The sequence below is a fragment of the Ascaphus truei genome, chromosome 2 (assembly GCF_040206685.1).
Source record: "Ascaphus truei isolate aAscTru1 chromosome 2, aAscTru1.hap1, whole genome shotgun sequence".
Lineage (NCBI taxonomy): Eukaryota > Metazoa > Chordata > Amphibia > Anura > Ascaphidae > Ascaphus > Ascaphus truei.
In genome coordinates, this window is record NC_134484.1 from 198367683 (window position 1) to 198387222 (window position 19540).

Here is a 19540-nt window from a genome sequence, read left to right on the forward strand (position 1 = left end):
AGTGCTCCAGGAAAAGGGTATTCGTTACCAGTTGAGCTTCCCGTTCCGTTTAGTGGTAAACCACAGAGGCAGACAGGTCTCCCTTCATTATCCAAAGGAATCTGCGTCTTTCCTGTTGGCTCTGGACCTGACTCCCAGCGAAGGTTCTGGTCAGCAACGAAGACCCCGAGAAGATAACACAGAAGAAGATTGATCGGCTGAAGGTGTGGTTGCTCGGAGATAAAAGATTCAGGACTGATGGTGGTTTTGAGGATCTCTCGGCAAGTCTGTGGCCATCTTCCTGACCGGGTCTCGGCAACCAACGGCAACCAGAGAAAGAACCCCGGATGTGCAACTATATTTGCTTTTCTTATCCTGTTCTTTCTGTAATTTCCACTCTCCTTCCACTCTCCTTCTGTTTTTTCCCAATTTACTACAAGGTCCGCTTAATATACGGTTTGTAGCTGGCTGTTTGCTTGTTGGATGCCGGCGTTGATCGACGGACAAAACCAGTGAATACATGGAATGAGAAGTCCGGCAATGGGTGACAGGGCCTTGGCCCAAAGACTTTGAAGAGCTGTTTCTTCTTGTTTGGTTATAGATACAAAGGACATAAAACCTCAATGAGAAACCAAGAACAATTTATTACTCAATACATTTTTTTTATGCTTAAAGACATTGAACATGTAAAGACAATAGGTGAATCCGGGATTTTTAAATATATTTTTATATCTTTATATTTCTAGCCGGGAAGTCTATCCCTATAAGTATATATCAACACGATAAGTTTTATATTTTTATTTGTCTCACGGGTGCTAGGAACTGATGTGGTTTCTTTATATCTAAATATATATATAGATTGTCTTTTACATATTATAATCAAGCTGTGGTGAAGGCACGGCTGGGGGAGGTAATGCACGTATAGGTGGGGTGTGCAGGACCGGTGGACGCTCTCCATGCCCAACATCAGGTCGCCCCCTGTAGGGCCATATGCCCGCCAGGCCAGGTCACGTAAGGTCTGGCCGCAAACTTTGGATTAGTGGCTGAATTCATTCATCTTATCCTATAGTTTAATTTTTGTTGTTTTTGTTTTTACCCAAGTTACCGGAGGGGGAAAGTCCCTTTTTTCTGTTTTTTACCCCCTTTTGTTCCATACAACCATTAAAAATCTTTGTTCACAATTTTCACATGAGAGAGATACGATATTGGAAATGACTAGTTAAACACCATTGAAGCTGGTATCCCTAAATGTCAAAGGCCTTAATAGTAATAGAAAGCATAGACTGGCTTTAAAAGAATTTAGAATTTTCAAAGCGGATATTGTCTTTCTACAAGAGACACATTTCGATTCCCCAGAACCCCAAATACCTTTAGCAGGACATATCCTATCGTTTTCTACTCATCTTTTACCAGTAAGAAAAGGGTGGTAGCAATTTTGATAAAACAGGGTATAACGTTCCAGACACTGGAGGTCAAGAGAGACCAGGGTGGGAGGTCACTTGTGTTCCACGGTCTCCTCTCAGGCCAGTATATTACATTAGTGAATATATACGCGCCTAACGAGGGACAAATCGGTTTTCTAAGGGAAACATTGGAGTCAATGGGGGATAACAAAGAACACATTCAGGATATGAAGGGAGCATATGTCAGGAACACCCCAAAAGAAAAGAAAGATATCTAGTGCAATACTGTCACACAAATGATGAATGGAAAGGGAACAGGTCTTGGCTCGTATGAAGAACCTACTTACAAAAGGTAAGTTGTAAACCAGCGATGTAAGGAGACTAGGCAACAGCTTCTCTGGAGGATAATTTCAATCGAGGTATGACTCAGGAAGAGAGAAAAATAATGGAGAGAACCAATAGTGCAGACCAATAAAATGTTTATAGAGGGAAAAGAAAAATAACAATATATGTACAGCAGGGCCCCGCTTCTCTGCGCTACGCTTTTCGGCGTTCCACTGATACGGCAGCAACGAGAAAGGGGCCGCCATGTTGAATTTAAAATTGCGCATGCTCAGAATGGGCGAGTGCGCCTGGCGTGCATGCACAGACCGCCGGTTGCGCGTGCAGACCGCAGGTCGCACATGTGCAGAACGGCAAAAATGCCGGTTTGCGCATGCGCAGCACTGAAAATCGCCGGATCCGCTTTCCGGCGATTTTCACTATACGGCGGGCCTCTGGAATGGAACCCGCCGTATACCCGGGGCCCTGCTGTACTGACAATGTGTACATTAAAAACGGGCACATCAGAATAAGGTAAGCTATGCAAGGATCTCACGCCAGAGAGGTAAGGTGTACAGGCCGTCTGTCTTCAATGTCTCCCACAGCTGGATAGCTTCAGGTGGGGTCTTACATCACATCTGCCGATGTCTTGACTACTTCCGGTTTCTCGGGGGAGAAGACAGGTGTACGGCAGGCGGTCCTCTCGGCTTTGGATCACAGCTCACCATGCAGGCTCTACACGTTTCGCTGATCTCTGTCAGCTTCGTTAGGAGCAGGATGAAGCCCATGATAGATACAACATTTATATAGCACATTGCTAATAACTGACACTCTTTTAGACAGGGAGATGCTAATCAGCTAGATCCCTTTGAGGCTCCATCATAAAAATACCCCAGCTCATTCACCCATCTCACAGCTGTATGTCCACGGAATTCCAGCTTGGACTTACAAAAAATACCTCCTGCCTTACATTTAAGATCTGCAGTTTTTTACACACTTTATTAAAACAACATGTTACGTTTGTATTATAACTGTAAAAATGATATCTATGTGCATGTAGTGGTTCACTGTATTTGCACCTCAAAAATCAGGTTTCTGGGTGCTTTCGTTCTAGAATTAGTATTTCTCATTGAAATGCCGGCTTCTATACCGCCATCATGTGTCGGTTAGAGGGTATGGCAAGCAATGCATCTTGTCTTTTAACCTCGCAGGCAGGGAATGGCCTGCAAATGGGGGATAAAAATGTCTGGGACAGGGCAACCACAGTAATGCATAGCAAATAAGTTTAACCCCTTCCTTCCCGTCAAATAAATCAATTAATCGATACAAACGACGCGCTCTGTCAGCGCCTCACCGCGCCGTTTCAGAGTCTCGTTCGCGGCAAAGTAGCCCAACCAATGGCGAGGCTGTGCGGTGGCGGGAGAGACATGCGACTTGCGATCTGGTTGCCAGTTGAAGCTCCGTAGTAGTACATTCAGTCAGTTTCATTGGGAAACATTCTGAGGTGCGGTGACGTGGGAGACTGTAGGATCTGGGTATAACGAGAACACGCAACACCCGGAAGTCACGCAGTCGCGTTGTGGTGTCAGTGTGTACCAGCGAGCTGGACGGACCCTCACTATCCCCTTGTTACGCAAACGGAGCTGTGATCTTTTCATTTACTGGACTTCATTTTCTCTACATTTAAGTTACTGCTTGCATTTTTGTAAGAGTAAATGCTTTTTTATTATAATATATGAAAACTGTATGGACATTCATATCTGTTTTATTTTACCTATAGGCCAGTATAGGCGATAACATTTTTAGTGGGTCACGAAGAAGAAGTATAAAAATAACCGGGCCACGGAAAAAAAAGTTTGGGAAATGCTGACATAGAGTGATCTTTATAATCAGGTTTTTTCAGCTTTTGCAATTATTTGCTGTTTTACGTTCTCTGTTAAGTTACTTTTAGGTTAAAGCTATAAGAGATTTTCAACAATTCACATTTAAAACAAGTAGTTATTTAGTTATGTATATTTACAGTCTAAAGGTTCTGTTTGTGTTTATGTGTATGTAACACCCTTATCTAGGGTTGCCGGATGGCTTTTCCCCAAATAACCGGACTCTATGGTGAAATGTGCGACCCGCTCAAGACACACACAGCCCCCTCTCACAGCTCCATTCTGTTTCCTCCTCTCCTTGGCCCCGCCCCTAGGATCCTGATACCTCCTCCTGATTGGCTGCATTACCCAGCAGCAGCCAATAAGGATGGAGGAAGCTGCCCAGCCCCTAGCAAAAGCCCTGCTCTCTCCCTACTCAGGGAAATCCTGCAGCCCTCCAAACTGGTCAGGTCACAACATCCAGAGAGGTAATACCAGACACATACATGTGCAGTATTACCTCCAATTATTTACTGAACAGAGTGTCCACATATAGGACAGTCTCAATACTGGACACCTGGCAACCCTACCTTTATGCCCCCCCCTAATGGAGATCTGTAGTTACATGATGTTGTTTTGGTGCTGTGTAGTTCACCTGTAGTCTTTCATTAGGTCTGAGTCTCCACAGAGAGTGAGTAGCAAGAGGACAGGCTTTTTGTTCATTGGTGCAGCGCCTCCATCCTGCAGGGCTCTGCTAGAGGCAGGGAGTATTCCCTACAGGAACCGTTCCATAAACTCACACCCAGGCAAGGAAACAGTTCCACCATTAATCAGCAGGCCAGTCCTGATCTTTCCTTCTCATGCAAGAGAGGTACTTATCACACTGCATTAGTCATAGAATAATTCCCTCGCAGCTTGCATGCTGATCACTCATTGATTAGGCCCCCAGAGGCTTTAGGCCCCTGGGCTAGTCTAAATCCCCTTACACCCTGATGTGGCAAGGTAGAAATATTACCCACTCCCTAAGGAGCAGGCTAAAATGGAAAACACACAACCTTTAATAGGGAGCCATCTTTTATACAAGGGGAGGGTCACACTACTAGGTTCCAGTTACTGGGCAGCACTCCTCCAGTGAGCCCTCCCACCCCCACTTGGCACATGTTCAAATGGTTTCCAGACTGCACCTGGAAACCACAACAAGTTAAATATAGGCTGAGGGAACTCACATGCTGGCCCATGTGAGAGGGACTTAACCCTAACACTGCCTGCACCTTACCAGGACTTACAATGCTAGGGCCAGGAAGCACATAGCCAGGGGCACTGAGCTACATGTAGATAATTTATTTTGGGTTTTGATTTTAGCTATAACACACAATTCTGTTTTTTTCCCTTCTGTTCCTTTTTTTTCCCCTTGAAGTTTTTTTTATCTTTTTTGCGCAGCATCTAAATAGTTAAATTCACATACTGATGCAATGATGCTTGATTCAAATCACAATTGGTTTGGGGATTAGGTAAAAGTGTGCACCACAAAGGTGCTTTATCACTTATCATGTGTATAAGGCAATGGGCTCACTTCACATTTATGATCTTGAAAAAGATTCACGTTTTGGATCGGAACGTCAATTTTGTCTAACTAAATATTTTTCTACTTTTGAAATAAGTCCTCTGGAGTCTCTATTCTGCTCTAGAGGGAGAGTTGCTGGATATACAGGTTGCACCTTGGCGGGGGGCAGGCAATTTTAATTTCCCAAGTCAAGGAAATTTTTCGACATTTTACCCTAAACCACTATTAGTCACATTTGCTTCCCTGGGTTTAACGTGTATGCATAAAGCTAAATACACGTACATGCAAAAACAATGGGAAGTTAGCACTGCCTTGCGTTAGCTTCAAATAACATGGCGTTAATCATGTCTTACGAAAAGGTGGCGTTAATTCTACCATATCCCTTAATAGTTGTTTAATTAAAGTAAGTAAAAGGTCAGGAGAGGAACATACCCCTGTAAATAACAATATGATAGTTAAATCATAACCTAACTGTGGCCTTAGACGTATACAGACCCTGTAAAAGAACTCTTTCAGGGTCTGAATGTGAGCAACGACAGGTTTAGGTTTGTAACGTTAACGCAGGAATTTAACTATAACAGAGCCCTGTGGACAGGCTTTAGAGGGAACTCCTCTATTGCATACCATTTGCACTAACGTCCGTTAGCGCATGGGATCGTTACGGCTGAAAACAGCACTTACAGTAATGCATCATTAGTGAGCTTTGAAAATTCCTGTTTTGACTTAACGAGACGTTAGCTGAAGTTAACGTCTCATTAAGTATTTAATGGACTTCTGAGGATCAGATGGGCCTAACAAAGAATTGACCTGTAAACAGTAACCAGTTTCTTCAGGATCTCTTTTAAATTTAAGAGATTGAATAGAAATTCTCCTCCAGCCAAATAATATACTATGAATGGGACTAAAATCTTTTCTAGCAAAGGGAGACAGCTTGATAGTATTATGAATAAGGGCTCAAGTGCTTTAGCAACGAGGCAGCATATATAACTTACTCCTTATCAGAACATACAGTATAACCAAAATAGCATAATCTAATGCGTAAAGTTGAGTCATGTGCAAAGAAATATAAATTGGCGACAAGTCTAATCAAATATATTTTATTTAATGGTTCAATTAAAATGCTGGTGTACAGTTTATAATTTCCATTAAAAAAACCGTGTACAACAAGTAATACATGCATATAACAAGCGGGATTGTTTGTGTTTACATAAAACATTTAACAAAAACATTTGAAAACAATCCTAATTTAATTTTTTTTTACTAATGCTACTAATTAAAGTAAATGAGGAGCTCCCGGATTAAAGTCATGCAGTGACATCAGTGACGGCGAAAAGACTGAGTGATTGCTGTGAGATATAAGATATTTGCATTTGCTGCTTTAGTGGATAAATAAGAGAGACACTAAATGGGTATGATTTGTGCCTCTCAACTTTCAGCCTACGAGTTTAATCTCCAGTATATTTATCTACTCTCATGTCCCCTGCCTTTATAAATCCCAATGTTAAACAGTGAGCTGCCAGGTATTTGTGAACTCTTGTTGGCTTCCAGGCGATTGCTAGTAAATTTCCATGAATCTCCTCTATTGAATACATCTCAATGTAGGTGACTTTTTTGTTATAGCAATTCTGGCTAATTTAGCAGTTGTCTGAAAAATGCCCAAATAAACACATGATTTCTGTACTTGTGATATACTGTAGGGTTACAATTCCACATCTTGCATAAACCTCACAAACCTTGACTATGAAGTTAGTTAATTTATTTTTCCATATCCTACAAAATAGTACTACAAAACATTCTGATGTCCATGTTTGTCCATTAAAAGGTGTCCTACCTGCAGTCCTGATGAAGGTCTCATGGAGATAAAAACATAAATTGTGCCTTTAGTTGAATACATTTTCTTTCCTACTTTGACTAGTGGTGTTTATCTGTGCCCCATATTTTTTTAAAAACAGCTTGCATACTATTGAATGACTTTAACCATTTTTCTATTGAGAAGTAGATCAGACGCAGAGATATTGTGAGAATGGAGAAAGTGAGAATGAATGAAGGAAGTAGCTGTATTATAGTGAGAAGGCGATAATGAGAGAAGTACAGAATGTGACAGGAACAAAGTAAAAAAGGCAGTGACGCATAAGTATTAGGGCAAAACTAGTGTGCATATGTGGCACAACAATTAGGATCTATGTACAGTATAAAGGGAAAAGTGGAGCAATTCTGGGGCAAAAACACTGCACTCAATATAGGAAAAAATCCTATATTACTCTAAAAAATGCTACACTTTTGCCTTGATATATTGAAACCATTGCTTATGATGTATCAAATAAAAAAGCCTACAGACCTTAATGGAATATTTTTCTCTAATAAATCTAGTTCCCTTTTTTGTGATGCAGAATTGCACCACTTTTGCCTTAATACTGTATATACAGTAGGGGCCTATTCAAGTAGTAGCTTCTATGTTACCACTGCAACATTGAACATGTTTGCATGTTACTACCTCACAGTAAGATATTTGTGAAAAAACAGTATTCAGGGAGATATATCGCATTTTAAATACTTTGTTAAAATTCTGTAACAATCCTGATTGTGTGCCTAACATAATGGCCGCCTTTCAATTTAAATCAATCCTTCAGTCAGTGTAACTCAGAAGCTACAATGTGTCCTTATATTATTAAGTGTTGCAAAGATTTTGTACTGCTTGGAAAGTGGGCTAAAATCTGCTATAGAAATCAAAGAATGCTTTAAAACTCATTAAAATTGCATTAAGTTGAATTGAAAAAAAAATCACTATCTAATAATACAGAAGAGATTTATGTAAAAAAAAACATAAGATTTCACATGTTTTGCTGCTTTAAAGGAAGCTAGGGATTGGGGCTACAGGTGTGAGTAGTACAGCTCAAAGTATGCTACAGTATGACAACAGCATTTCCCTGCATTTCCCAGCATCTGGGTCAGTTCAATGCAAGAGCTCCTGAACGGCATTGTTGTGGATTCTAATCCTGTTGGGTCTGACACTGGTACCCCCTTCATCACAAGGATATTTAAAATGATTGGTCTTAAGGATATGTTTTACAATATACTTTGTATAGACATTAGCATATCTCCCATGGTACCACAGGTACAGTATGTGCAGTTTTCAGCACAGGCATCTCTCCCTAATTCATTTGGAGGAAGGTATTTAACCCGTGATTTGCATTACGAAGCTATTTGAATAGCTGTTATTGGTAATAAATTTGAGTTTCTGTGTTTTTTTTTTTTTTAACCTACCGCACTGTTTGTTTTTGCAAGAGTGATAATGCTGGTAAAAAAAGCCGTTTACAGGTGATTTTGACATGTTATCACAGCTTACTGAATAGCTACACATGCGAAATCGCTTGTAAAAAGCATTTTACAGGCCCCATAAACAGGAACACCTCCCACCGGAGGAAGATTCGATGCACCGCCGTGGTGAGGAATGAGATGAAGGCTGGTAATGTGACTAAAAAAACTTTATTGCAGAGAAGTGTAGAGCTGATGGATCCTGTGACGCGATTACTTTTATTATCTGCCCATTATTATTTTGTATCTGTAAAATCATCATCTCGCCAGAGATTGTGTGCTGATAATTGCTGATGTCAAATGTTGTTACCTATAAGTATATCATTAAAGCTGCAGTTCAGTCAATATCCTGCATGTGTGTTTTTTTAAATAAATCAGTTCTGTAGTAAGAAAAAATACTTTTAGCATTTTCTGTTTTTAAAAAAACAACTTTGAAAGACCAATTTTCTTGTATTCTATTTTAACAAGCATTTGCTAAGGCACTGCCCCTTCATGTCCTGTCACAAGCTCTGGCACACCCCTTTGTCAGCCCTGCCCTCCTCTAGCACTTGTCAGTGCAGGATTGCTCATGAATATTCATGAGCTTCCACTGACTGACAAGCAGAATATAAACAAATCCCAGCTTTTAATATGTCACCAAATTTCGACCTATCAATACATGGAGAACGAATTGACCTGCAGCTATACAGTTCTTTAGGTAATTAGAGATTGCCCACATAAAACTATTGAAGTAAAAAAATAAATGTAAAAAAAAAAAAAAAAAAAGACTGAACTGCAGCTTTAAGACGACTCAGATAAATGGGTTATATACTGTATCTTCAAGAAGATAAAATAGGGATGTTTCCGTCATCAAGGTGAATTAATTTTTAATACTTAGACATGGAGAGCCTTGCTCAATACACTGTGGTAGTGTGGTTTAGAGTTGTGCAACACCACATATCCACATATTAAACCACTAAGGGCCATATTTAATAAGTGGTGCTGTGTCAAAAGACATCTTATATATGTCTTATGGCATAACACCACTTAGTAAATATACACGTACAGTATATGTTTTGGGGAGTAAGTGGTAGGATTTAATATTATCGGAGTACACTTGTTTAAACACATCGTTAAAGCTCTTATCAAAAGTGAAGGATTAATGTTTATTTCTGCGACTGATTAATATTTTACCAAAAAAATGGATTTAGCCTGTAAGCATGACTATGCTTCAATTCTTCAGTGTTGTAATAGACTACAGCACAATATATTTGCAAGCAAGGATGAAACTGTTAATTTCATGAATCCCCCCCCTCTACCCCACCCTGTAAAACTGCTTCACAAAGCACCTCCAGTCATGATATTTAACTCTAGCTCGCCATAAACATGTCGTAGGGTCTCACAATCAAGAGAAGCAATTAATTTCCTTAGGCCTGCTCTCTGTGGAATACATTTTGCTTCCCAGGTCATTGTGGAATTCATTGGGATTTCACTGGAAAAAAAGAGAAATACATATTCAGCGCTGTGCCATGATCACTTGTAAAACATACATTTACAGGTTTTGGGGGTACAACTTTTACATTTTATAACCCCTCTTTACTTTACCTCAGACTATAGAACCTGTCACTGAGGTGGGGGCCCGAGTCCTGTAACTTGGGGTTTAACTCTTATAGTGGGTGGTACACAGAGTGGGAAGCAGCAGTAATTAGACACAACAAAACTGTAAGGAATTATAACAAACTTTATATTACTTTATCTATAATTTTGAACGGGATACATACACCTGGCTACCACATAACCACACAGTATTTCTGCAATCCTACTAAAATAAATCACTAAATCACGCCTCTGTCTTTATATATTTTACAATCACTGCATATTAGTTCACATACCCTGTTGATCAGACAGGGTATTTGTACAATAACTTTTCGTTGGAGCTCTGGAATCAAACAGAAGCAGCTGCTGCTTCTTACAGTTAATTTGAAAACATAACCTGTGTTACAATGCAGGGGGATCTCTTTCTTTCCTCTGGCTCTTAAATGCTGATATTTCTCCTCTTAGCTGTCGCAGTGCTCCCTGAGGTGTCGCTGTACTTTGTACTGGCCAGCAAAATTCACCAGTCTCCTCACTCCATGGCTCGGTCAGGCCCTTGCAGAGTGTTCTGCAGCAGCCTCACCATATAAAAACAAACTGCCATACCAGTCCCCTCAACAATCCCTTTCCAACTGTCGCCAACTGTCACTCCACTGGCTAAGCACAGTCACATGGTCCAGTGGGATGTAATTCTTAAAGGGGCCATGTCCTGTACTGATAGCAGACACAGGGGGTTACAGTTGTAAGAGCATTGATGATGAACAAAAACGGGTCATTTATGGTTGCACCCTGAGCAATGATGACAAAATTCACTATTTTCACACATTGAAAAAAAGAGAAAAAATAACAAAGAAAAGTTCAAGGAGTATACAACATAATATGATAGTATATTGCTCAGCAATATGTTATTACATCAATTGAATATGATCTTAGGATCTTGAACCCTTGTATCTAAATAAGTTATATAGCAGATACGCTACAATTGCATCAGATTCCAGAAATATGAAGAAAGAATAAAATCAAAAGAAGGTTATTAGAACTAGTTCTGTTGACTAAAAAATTGCTTCATGCCAGATTTCTCAAATTAAAAATACTATTCTTCTCAACAAACGCAGCACTGCAAAAGTAGTTTATAGAGTAGTTTTCGAAGTGGAGCAGGGGCACAATCAGAATCTCTTACTTGGGGGTGCAGTGTTTACCTGTCCCACCCTGTCACATAGCATTGCCATGTGATATCGTGCTATCATAGCAATGCATCATCATGTGACGTTGCATCACCAAGAGGACGCAACATCACATGACGCCGATGAGGTGGGCTGCTCAATTACAGTAGCCCCGCTCTATCCCTCGGCAATCAGTTCATTGCTGTGGGGAAGTGCGCGGGGCCTCATTAAGTGCAATACCAATTTTTGGGGGGTGCAAATGCACCCTTTCACCCCCCCCCCCCCCAACATTTGCATGACAAATTAGTTAAGACCAGAAAACATGAGACAAGACATGCTGGTTCTACCAAAATATTGTAAAACACAGATGGTATTGCCAAGGAATATTCCACCACCTCTATACCACTACAAAATAATACAGCCCTAGCTCCCAGTAATATTAGTAGCACCAGGTCCTGTCTTTGTTTTTTTCTAGAGTCTCTAGATGTTGAGACTGGGTGCCATTGAATGTTTATGAGACTTGCTGGTAGTATTCACTGTCATAGATAGGCCTATATCTCCAGAATCTGCAGCAGTAAATATGATAAAAAGCTAACTTAGCAGGACATCACTGTTTACATCTCCCCAGGTATTATGTACAGTTTCCAACTTCTCACCACTTCCCAATTCTCAGTGGTGTTACTCAGTCTGGAAGTCATGGATCGGGACGTATGTACTACTGTATATCAAAGGGCCACATCTAAAATAAATCTGAACTTTGTTTTCCCCCTCCTTTTGCACATAATTCCATAGTATTCATTTCAGTATCCATATCTAAGGATCTTCATGCCAGTATACAGCAAGTATGTTACCCTCCATTTCCTCACTATACCTGTATTAGAATTCACTTTCACCTCCCCCGCAGGGAAGTGTGACATATATTGCTGACGTTCGTGAAGCAGCTGAATATTGCACATTTGCCTGTCGAGAAACTCCCAGTACTATTTTTACATATAATTTAGGCCAAAATTATTTCAACTAAAACGTTTTGCGAACATGCAAAACCAAAACTTGACATATTTTGACCAATCGAATTATGGAATATTTGCACATCTCTCCTCCCCACACACATACAAGAGAACGCTGACAAACCGAGACATCACATTAGTTTTCTTCACCCACTGCATAGCTAACAACCTGGTCTAGGCCCAACTTGTGGGAGGGCATTAACCTCAAAATGGACAAATGTATGTGGCTGAAAAATATATCTGTAATCAGACAGTCTGCAGAGAAGAAAATGACTCTGACACTAAACTGCACACACATCATGTTTCATATTGGGAGGTAATGGACAAGATATATTGTACATAAAGAGATGAGTGGAAGTCAAAGTATTCATTGCTGCACTATTCCTTATACATTCTGATCAGGGAAAAAAAAATATATATTTTTCCAACTTGCCTCAATTGTTTTTTGTTTTGTTCTTCCCTTGATTTTTAAATAATATTTTAATATGCTATAGAAAAAAACTGTACATAATCACACTAAAAACAACAACTGTTTGGTTCATTTTAGTTATGTATTATTACCATTCTAACTTGGAACAGCCTTATTCTACGGATATTATTAGGCATTTCTCAATTGCAGAGAATACCCTCCAAAACTGGATGGATTAACCCCTTCAGGGCCAAAGGGGCCTACTTTGCACTGCACTGTAGGCCCCCGTTGAACTGAAGGAGTTAAAGTAAAATGGAAAAGTCAAGTAAGGGGAGCAAAGTGAAAAAGTGAATTATTTTTAATTTTGTTGCAAATGGATTGAAATTGCAATAATCCTTTCTGCCTGGAAGGAAATCTGGTGATGAATGCTTCCAAATCTTGTGCTGAGCCATCGGCAGGCAGAGGTTATTTATCATCTTGAATACCAAGACACAAATGGGATTATTATTTAAATAAACTGCTGCTAGCCGTTGCTTTGTCTCCTGCACACAGAGGCCCTGCAGCTTTATCTAAACAAGGGAACTTCAAGAGGATGCCTGAACTACGGAATCAATAATTTTCAGGTTTAAATGAATTGAGACTCAGCTGGGAGGACTTGTTACAGACTTTGGACAACTTCCTTGAGTTCTTACTGACTGAGTTATGTGGAAGGAGTAGCATTGCTTTGTAAGCACACACTGATGTAACAAAGAAGACCAACGCTGCAGGGTGTCTGGCCGGAAGCAAGGACCTCCCGCAGCGAGACCACGGCAGACAGTATTTAGCGCTGCAAATTTGTGTTTTTTCCAGCCAAGGCTCCGCAGACATCTATACATCTTTACAGTATTCACTAAACCTCTAGTGCGGTTTTGCAAGAGCTAAGACCATTCACTTTAGTGGCATTAGAAGACTTTTCTGCAAACAGATGAGTGAATTTCTAAGGCCTTATTTGGTAATGTCCATATTTTTATTTCCATATAACCACTCTGGGGTCTATTTATATGACAAATCGTTTGCAAAAAAGGAGCACTCATAGAATTGGGATATTTTTCTTTTTATAAATGTGTTGATGTTCTTTTTCTGAACCCCCCCCCCCCTCTGTTTTGCATCTGGGAAACTTTGATAAATAGATACCTCTGTGATATTAGGAATGTATAGCAGGTCCAAGTCTGGTATATAGCGTTATATAGGTTTTAATCGTACATTCTTTTGTGTTTTCTCCTTTGTAACTTATTAAAATATTGTAATATTATTTAATTAGTATAGGCTGAGTGCTAATGACAGGGATTCTTTTCTCCTTTGTATATGCTTGTAATGCACTTTCCCTATAAGCATCCCTCCAGTACGTAATTATACTTTATTAGCTGAGCTGGGGCCCTTCTCCGGTACAACTGTTGAAAACATTGACAAATACTTAAGTAACTCAGTATTACACTAGGAAACTTACTGATTGTGTCCCTGATTTTGACATTTTAACCAAAACAAGTGGAGAATTAAATCACCAAGTATATGTGCATTGGTTTGCCAATCTCTAAGTAAGGTCCTGCGGTAACAATTTGCCTCACCTGAAAACCTTGGTGCTGGTCTTCATAAGACCAGGTCCACCAACTCGCAAGCCAACATTCTGGAGTTTCTTCTTTAATGGATTCGTGAACTCCACCACCACAGTCATTTCTTTGCCAACCATCTTCTCTCCAAGAGCCTAGGAAAGCAGAAGTCTACAATGTACTATATTTCAATGTTGTCATAAGTCTATATAAAATATAATTTGCACAAATACATTATTAATGCATCACAAACTAAGGGCCTCATGCAGAGAGCATAGAATTTTAAAAATGGCGAATTTCATAAAAAGTAGCTTTTTTGGAGAGTTTTATTCTCCATATGCAGAAAAGTGCGAATTCTGCTATGTTTAACATGGATGCGTGTGGCGAGTTTAAAATGGCGAGATGCGCGCTTCAGAAACGTGTAAAAACATTTTCGCGCCTTTTTTTTCCCCTGTAGTATAGGCGGCGAGCGCCATCTTGCCATATTTTCCTGGCGCGGCTAAAATGCGCGAATCGCGCTATTTTCTTGGCGCGAACAGCCGCTACATGCCATTCGCACTTCTCTGCATACAGAGAGTTTTAAAAATGGCGAGATGGAGATTCTCGCCAGCCGCGAGGCGAGTTTTAAAAATAGAAAGAAAAAAAAAGGCGCGTTTTTCGCAACTCGCCATTTTCTGCAGTTTTCTGCGCGAAATTGAACAAAAAATGGCGAGTTTTCAAATAACGATGCTCTCTGCATGAGGCCCAAAAAGGCTTATTTCCATTCATTCTATATTATTGTAAGTCTCTATGGCACTTAAGTGTTTAATATATATTTCCATTTAGTCAGCACCACTTAGTTAAGTTGCTGAGTAGTACGCTAGTTGCATAGTTATATGGACCAAACAGTGATAAAACATACCAGCATATACAGTGACATTTCCGAGTAAATAATGTTTAAAGCTTAATTTTAGAAACAGTAGACTTAAATTGTTCCCCTCCATTGAGTTCATTTTAGTGGTTTATGTAATAATACCAAATTTGGTCGATCACACTACACTTCCTTTGGTCTGAATGGTGTTTTTGGCTGATCGCGGTGCTATCAGTTGTTTTGTTTTTTTATGTAGCGGTCATGTAAAATGCCTACAGTCATCTCTCCTGTTGGCAGTAAGGCCTGGTAAGTGTGGGCATGCCAGCAGTAATTATGGAGGTTTCCCCTCACACCCTGGTGGGGTGCTCTGTGTATGGCTGGGACTGGTCACATGCTCTGACTCCATGGTTAGTGATGTCAGAGATGTGTCAGCCTCAGAAGCTTACATAAGGCACAGCACTGTGTTCTAAAGTTAGTTCAAGTCTGGGAGGAGTTCTAGTTGCTGGTTAGTTCTGAGTTCTGTGAGTGTTGCTGGAAAGCTCTTGTCAGAGCTGAGGAAGGAGTTAAAGTTCTATCAGAGTGTCAGTTATGTTATAGTAACTCCATGGGAGGCTGTGTCCAGGGACCTGGCACAGGACAGTGATTCCTGCGGGAATAGTGAATCCCTGATCTGGGTGACATACCTAACTAAAGGGAGCACTGGCGAGATGAGCGGCTGAAGATACTCCTTGTGGAGGGCAGTTGCCCTGCCGTGTCAATAAAGATGAGTTCAGCCAGAAACCCTCTCGTGTATCTATCAAGAATGAGTGTACAGGGAGGAGCACCACGGAGGAGTTCCTCGCCAGGATCATCCCCTTGCGGACGCAGGGACCCTGGTGAGGTGGAGGCGCTGCACTGGAACTAGGTGAGACTCAGCACACTACCTCAGCTGCCTGTCTGACGGGTTCTCCCCACACACCACCATGCGGGAGACTCAGGAGTCCTGTAGCCAGCAGGTGCACCATATGACATATCCACACTGTAATGGGGTCCGGTTAGACCACAGGGGCCAATGTGAGATTGGGTGGGTCAGGCCGGGCCAGAAACACCGTTACATTTGGAGGCGAGCTGCTGAGATCAGATCCGTCAACAGGACAGGCTTTTAGCTAGGTCACTGGGAAACAGGGAGAGTGTCTGCTGCCACTTTGTGCTGCGTAGGGACGGACCTAGGGGTGGTCAGGGGGCTGACGGGATATTGTCAGTTCGCAGGGACAACCTAGGGGCCTGAAGGGAGTGAGGGGTCTGGAGCGGGCTATAGCTGACCGAGTCACCTTGAGGCAGTGCTAGTTGGTAGGATGCCAGAAGGGACAGCCTGTTAACTTGGTCAGGAGTCCTGGAGAGGGTCTGCGCTAGGCTGACCAAGACAGGTAGACGCCCCAAGTACTGCATGGCAGAGCCAGCCAGAGTACCTAGCCATTCCAGACACTCACCGTAGGGAGCACAGACTGGGAGGAAGGAGTCACAGCAGACACTGAGAGAGTGAGCCTAGCCTGAGGTAGTGCAACACTGAGTCACACCTAGAAAAGGTACACATGTGGTGGTGCATCTGAGCTAATCTTTATTGTACCGGTGTGGTGGCTGCCCCGCAGAGTGGAGCCTCATGTACGACAACTGTTATGAGAGAGTGGAGGAGCCGCGTGGCGCGGAGAACGTAAAATGGCGGACAGAGGCTGATGGGGAGGGCACCCGTGGCGTGCAACCCACTGAAGAGCACTGTCGCCGAGAGCACTGTCGCCGAGTTGTCATTGACCAGGCTGCTCTGGAGCGGAGCGAAGGCTATGGCTGCCCCGTTTTTATCCTGTATGGGACAGCGAGGGGCCACCCTTGAAGAGTGTGAAGAAATTGTTATAATTGGGGGAGAACCCCGTGAGGAGAGCGAACGAATGGACTTTTTGGGTGCAAAAACCAACCAAAATGGCGGTTCCCGCTTGCTAGGGAAACCGCATGGGACAGTTACAAAAAAAATGGCTGCTGCAGGACTTGCACAGAGCTGGCCGGGAATGGCACGAACAGCAGAGCCCCGCCCTGATGGGGGGCATGGCGCGAAAGCTATGGCTGCGCCGGGATGGACAGTGACTAATTCAGCCCCTGTGCTGAGTCAACCGTTGAGTTTATGGGACCCTCCCCTGATTTCTACCAGGGGGAGTGACTTTCAATTATGGCCTGTGGGGATGCACCCACTGGGCCCAGGGACTGATATCCAGACGGCGCCACTACAAAAAGTAGTTCCGGCCGTGGAGGTGATTTGCAAGCAAAGGTACCTTGTGCAAAAAGCTGCTGCAAGGAGAAGGCGGGAACTAGCCGCGGGAAAGGACTCCAGCTCTGGGGAGGAGACTGGCGCGAAAACGCAGACCGCGCCCACCAGGACTGAGAGAGGTGCGGCCTTAATTAAGGGGCATGATATTCCCCTGTGGGACCCGCCCATTATTGCAACCCCTGGGGGCGGGTTCCAACTCTGTCAGAGAAGGGAGGAGCCGAAGCAGGGAGTGGCGGATCCAGCAACTTCCACCAGTCAGTTGCGAGGAACCACAGAGAAGGAGAGACCTGTGCAGGAAGTGACTCCTGTACCAAGAATGGCCTGCTCCTCCACTGTGGGCACTATGGTCTCCACCCAGCCCTACTCAGTGCCCGGCGGGGTGCTGGTGGTGAGGGTGGCCAATACAGAGACGGTGGTCGGGCTCTGCCTACAATGCGGGCTGCCCGGAGGTACTGTGAATACGATGGCACGTTGCCCTCATTGCGGGACTTTGTATCTGTGGCCTATGCCCACATTCGTCCCAATACAGCCTGCTGACCCCCCGGTGGATGTGACACGGCGCTCTGCTGAGTCCCCGGGCGCGCTGTGGATCAACCGCGCGAGTCCCGGAGACAGGGGACTGGAGCCGGTCAAGTCGGCTGGGTCACTGGCCATTGAGGCGGCTGGATTAAACCCCGCGACAGGGGCAAAGAGACTTTCACCCCGCCCTGAGACCCCTAGGTCGGGGCGAGGGGACTACTCTGATGAGGACCTCCGTGAGCTGGCGGTAGCAAGAACGGAGTGGAAAAGACAGACGGGGAGAACGACGCCCCGTGGGGTGAGTGACCGGATGTCCCCCGCAGATCGGCGATCCGACCGACGGAGTCCCGCCATCCCAGGACCTGGCGGAGATGGGAGAGAGACGCCTACACCCCTGCGGATGGGTAAGCCAAAAAGCCCTATCTCTTACCTGGTCACAACAGACGGCGAAGCGCTGGAAGGGCCGCGCCAGGCCCAACGCGCACGTGGAGGGACGGCATCACTTCCGGTGGCGACGGCGGAGCAACCGGATGTCGTGGGAGAAGAGATCCCGCATGGGGGTCCAACGCGAGATGGCGACGCTTCCGGTTCCGGGGAGGACGTCACTTCCGGTGGCGACGGCGGAACCCAGGAAGGGGAAGCAGCGACGCTTCGGCGATTGGGGGAAGGCCCCCGACCGCTCGTATTGCCCAGAAAATGGAGAGACGGTGTCAGGACTGAGGAGGGTGAGACATCATCCTTGGACCAGTCTACGGACAGCCAGGAGCGGGTCGTAACCCCGTGGGGTCCCGTCCCATGCCCCTATACCCAACCCCAGGCCCTAGCTAATGCCCCTACCCCTATCACACGGTCACCGGGTTCACCGCCCAGCTTGGAACTTGTGGACATACCTTTGGGGGGGGAGGAAAAACGGACTGGGGAGAGGCAGCTCAGTGGAGCTACGGAAGGTGATTCAAGGGGAGGAGGAGAATTGAGGGTGGCGGATACAGCACCCCAACCGGCAGTAAAGGCTCCGGGGTCCTCGAGGTGGTTCAACTCGCGATCCACAAGGTCGTCAGGGGTATTTTCATTTGATGACGACCGGGAACCAGGGCCTAATCCCTTTAAGGAGACCCGGTGGTGGGCTCCACTATTTGAGGGGTACTCCGCATGGATGGACCGTACTCGGTTCCTCATCCGGCGGGAGGACGTGGTAGATTTCTGGTGGAAAGAGGGAGAGTTTACACCCGAGCAGAGGGACAGGGAATTACAGGATAGGTGGTTCCAGCTGGAGCGTAGAGACATAGCGCCCATGGGTCCCGACACACTGTCAGATCCAGTAGATCCTGATGAGCCCCTATCATGGGTGTTACCTGGGAGGGCAGGTAATGCTGATCTGACCAGGGTCAGTAGGGCAGAGAGGGCTATAATAGTCAAATATAAAAAATCTCATGGGTTGGAGTATCCCTATGTTCCGGAGCCCCTGATGGATGAAATTGAGGACAATAGGGAAACGTGGCTCCAAGAAACTATAGAGCTGTATTTAGCCAATAGGGGGAGTGACATTGTAGGTAAGAAGGCGGAAGAAAGAATAGACACCCTGATGCGAGTGTGGAGCATAGGGAGAAATGTTCACAAACATAGGGTGACCTATGTGCCAGAGAGAGGATCACCTAGGCATTATTATGTTACGGTCCTGGATATGGGTAACCGGGAAG

At 43.7% G+C, this 19540-nt stretch overlaps 1 protein-coding gene across 1 annotated transcript in view; it reads right to left on the reverse strand.

Annotated features, from left to right (window-relative positions):
* Positions 1-6207: 6207 nt before the first annotated feature.
* F13A1 (coagulation factor XIII A chain) overlaps positions 6208-19540 on the reverse strand; it is a 171951-nt gene continuing 158618 nt past the window's right edge. Inside the window, exons 14-15 of the mRNA XM_075585799.1 lie at positions 14197-14333; positions 6208-9912 (exon numbers count right to left, since the gene is read on the reverse strand). Of these exons, the coding sequence (XP_075441914.1) occupies positions 9759-9912; positions 14197-14333 (291 nt within the window). The 3' untranslated portion in view covers positions 6208-9758. The remainder of the gene's footprint in view (positions 9913-14196; positions 14334-19540) is intronic.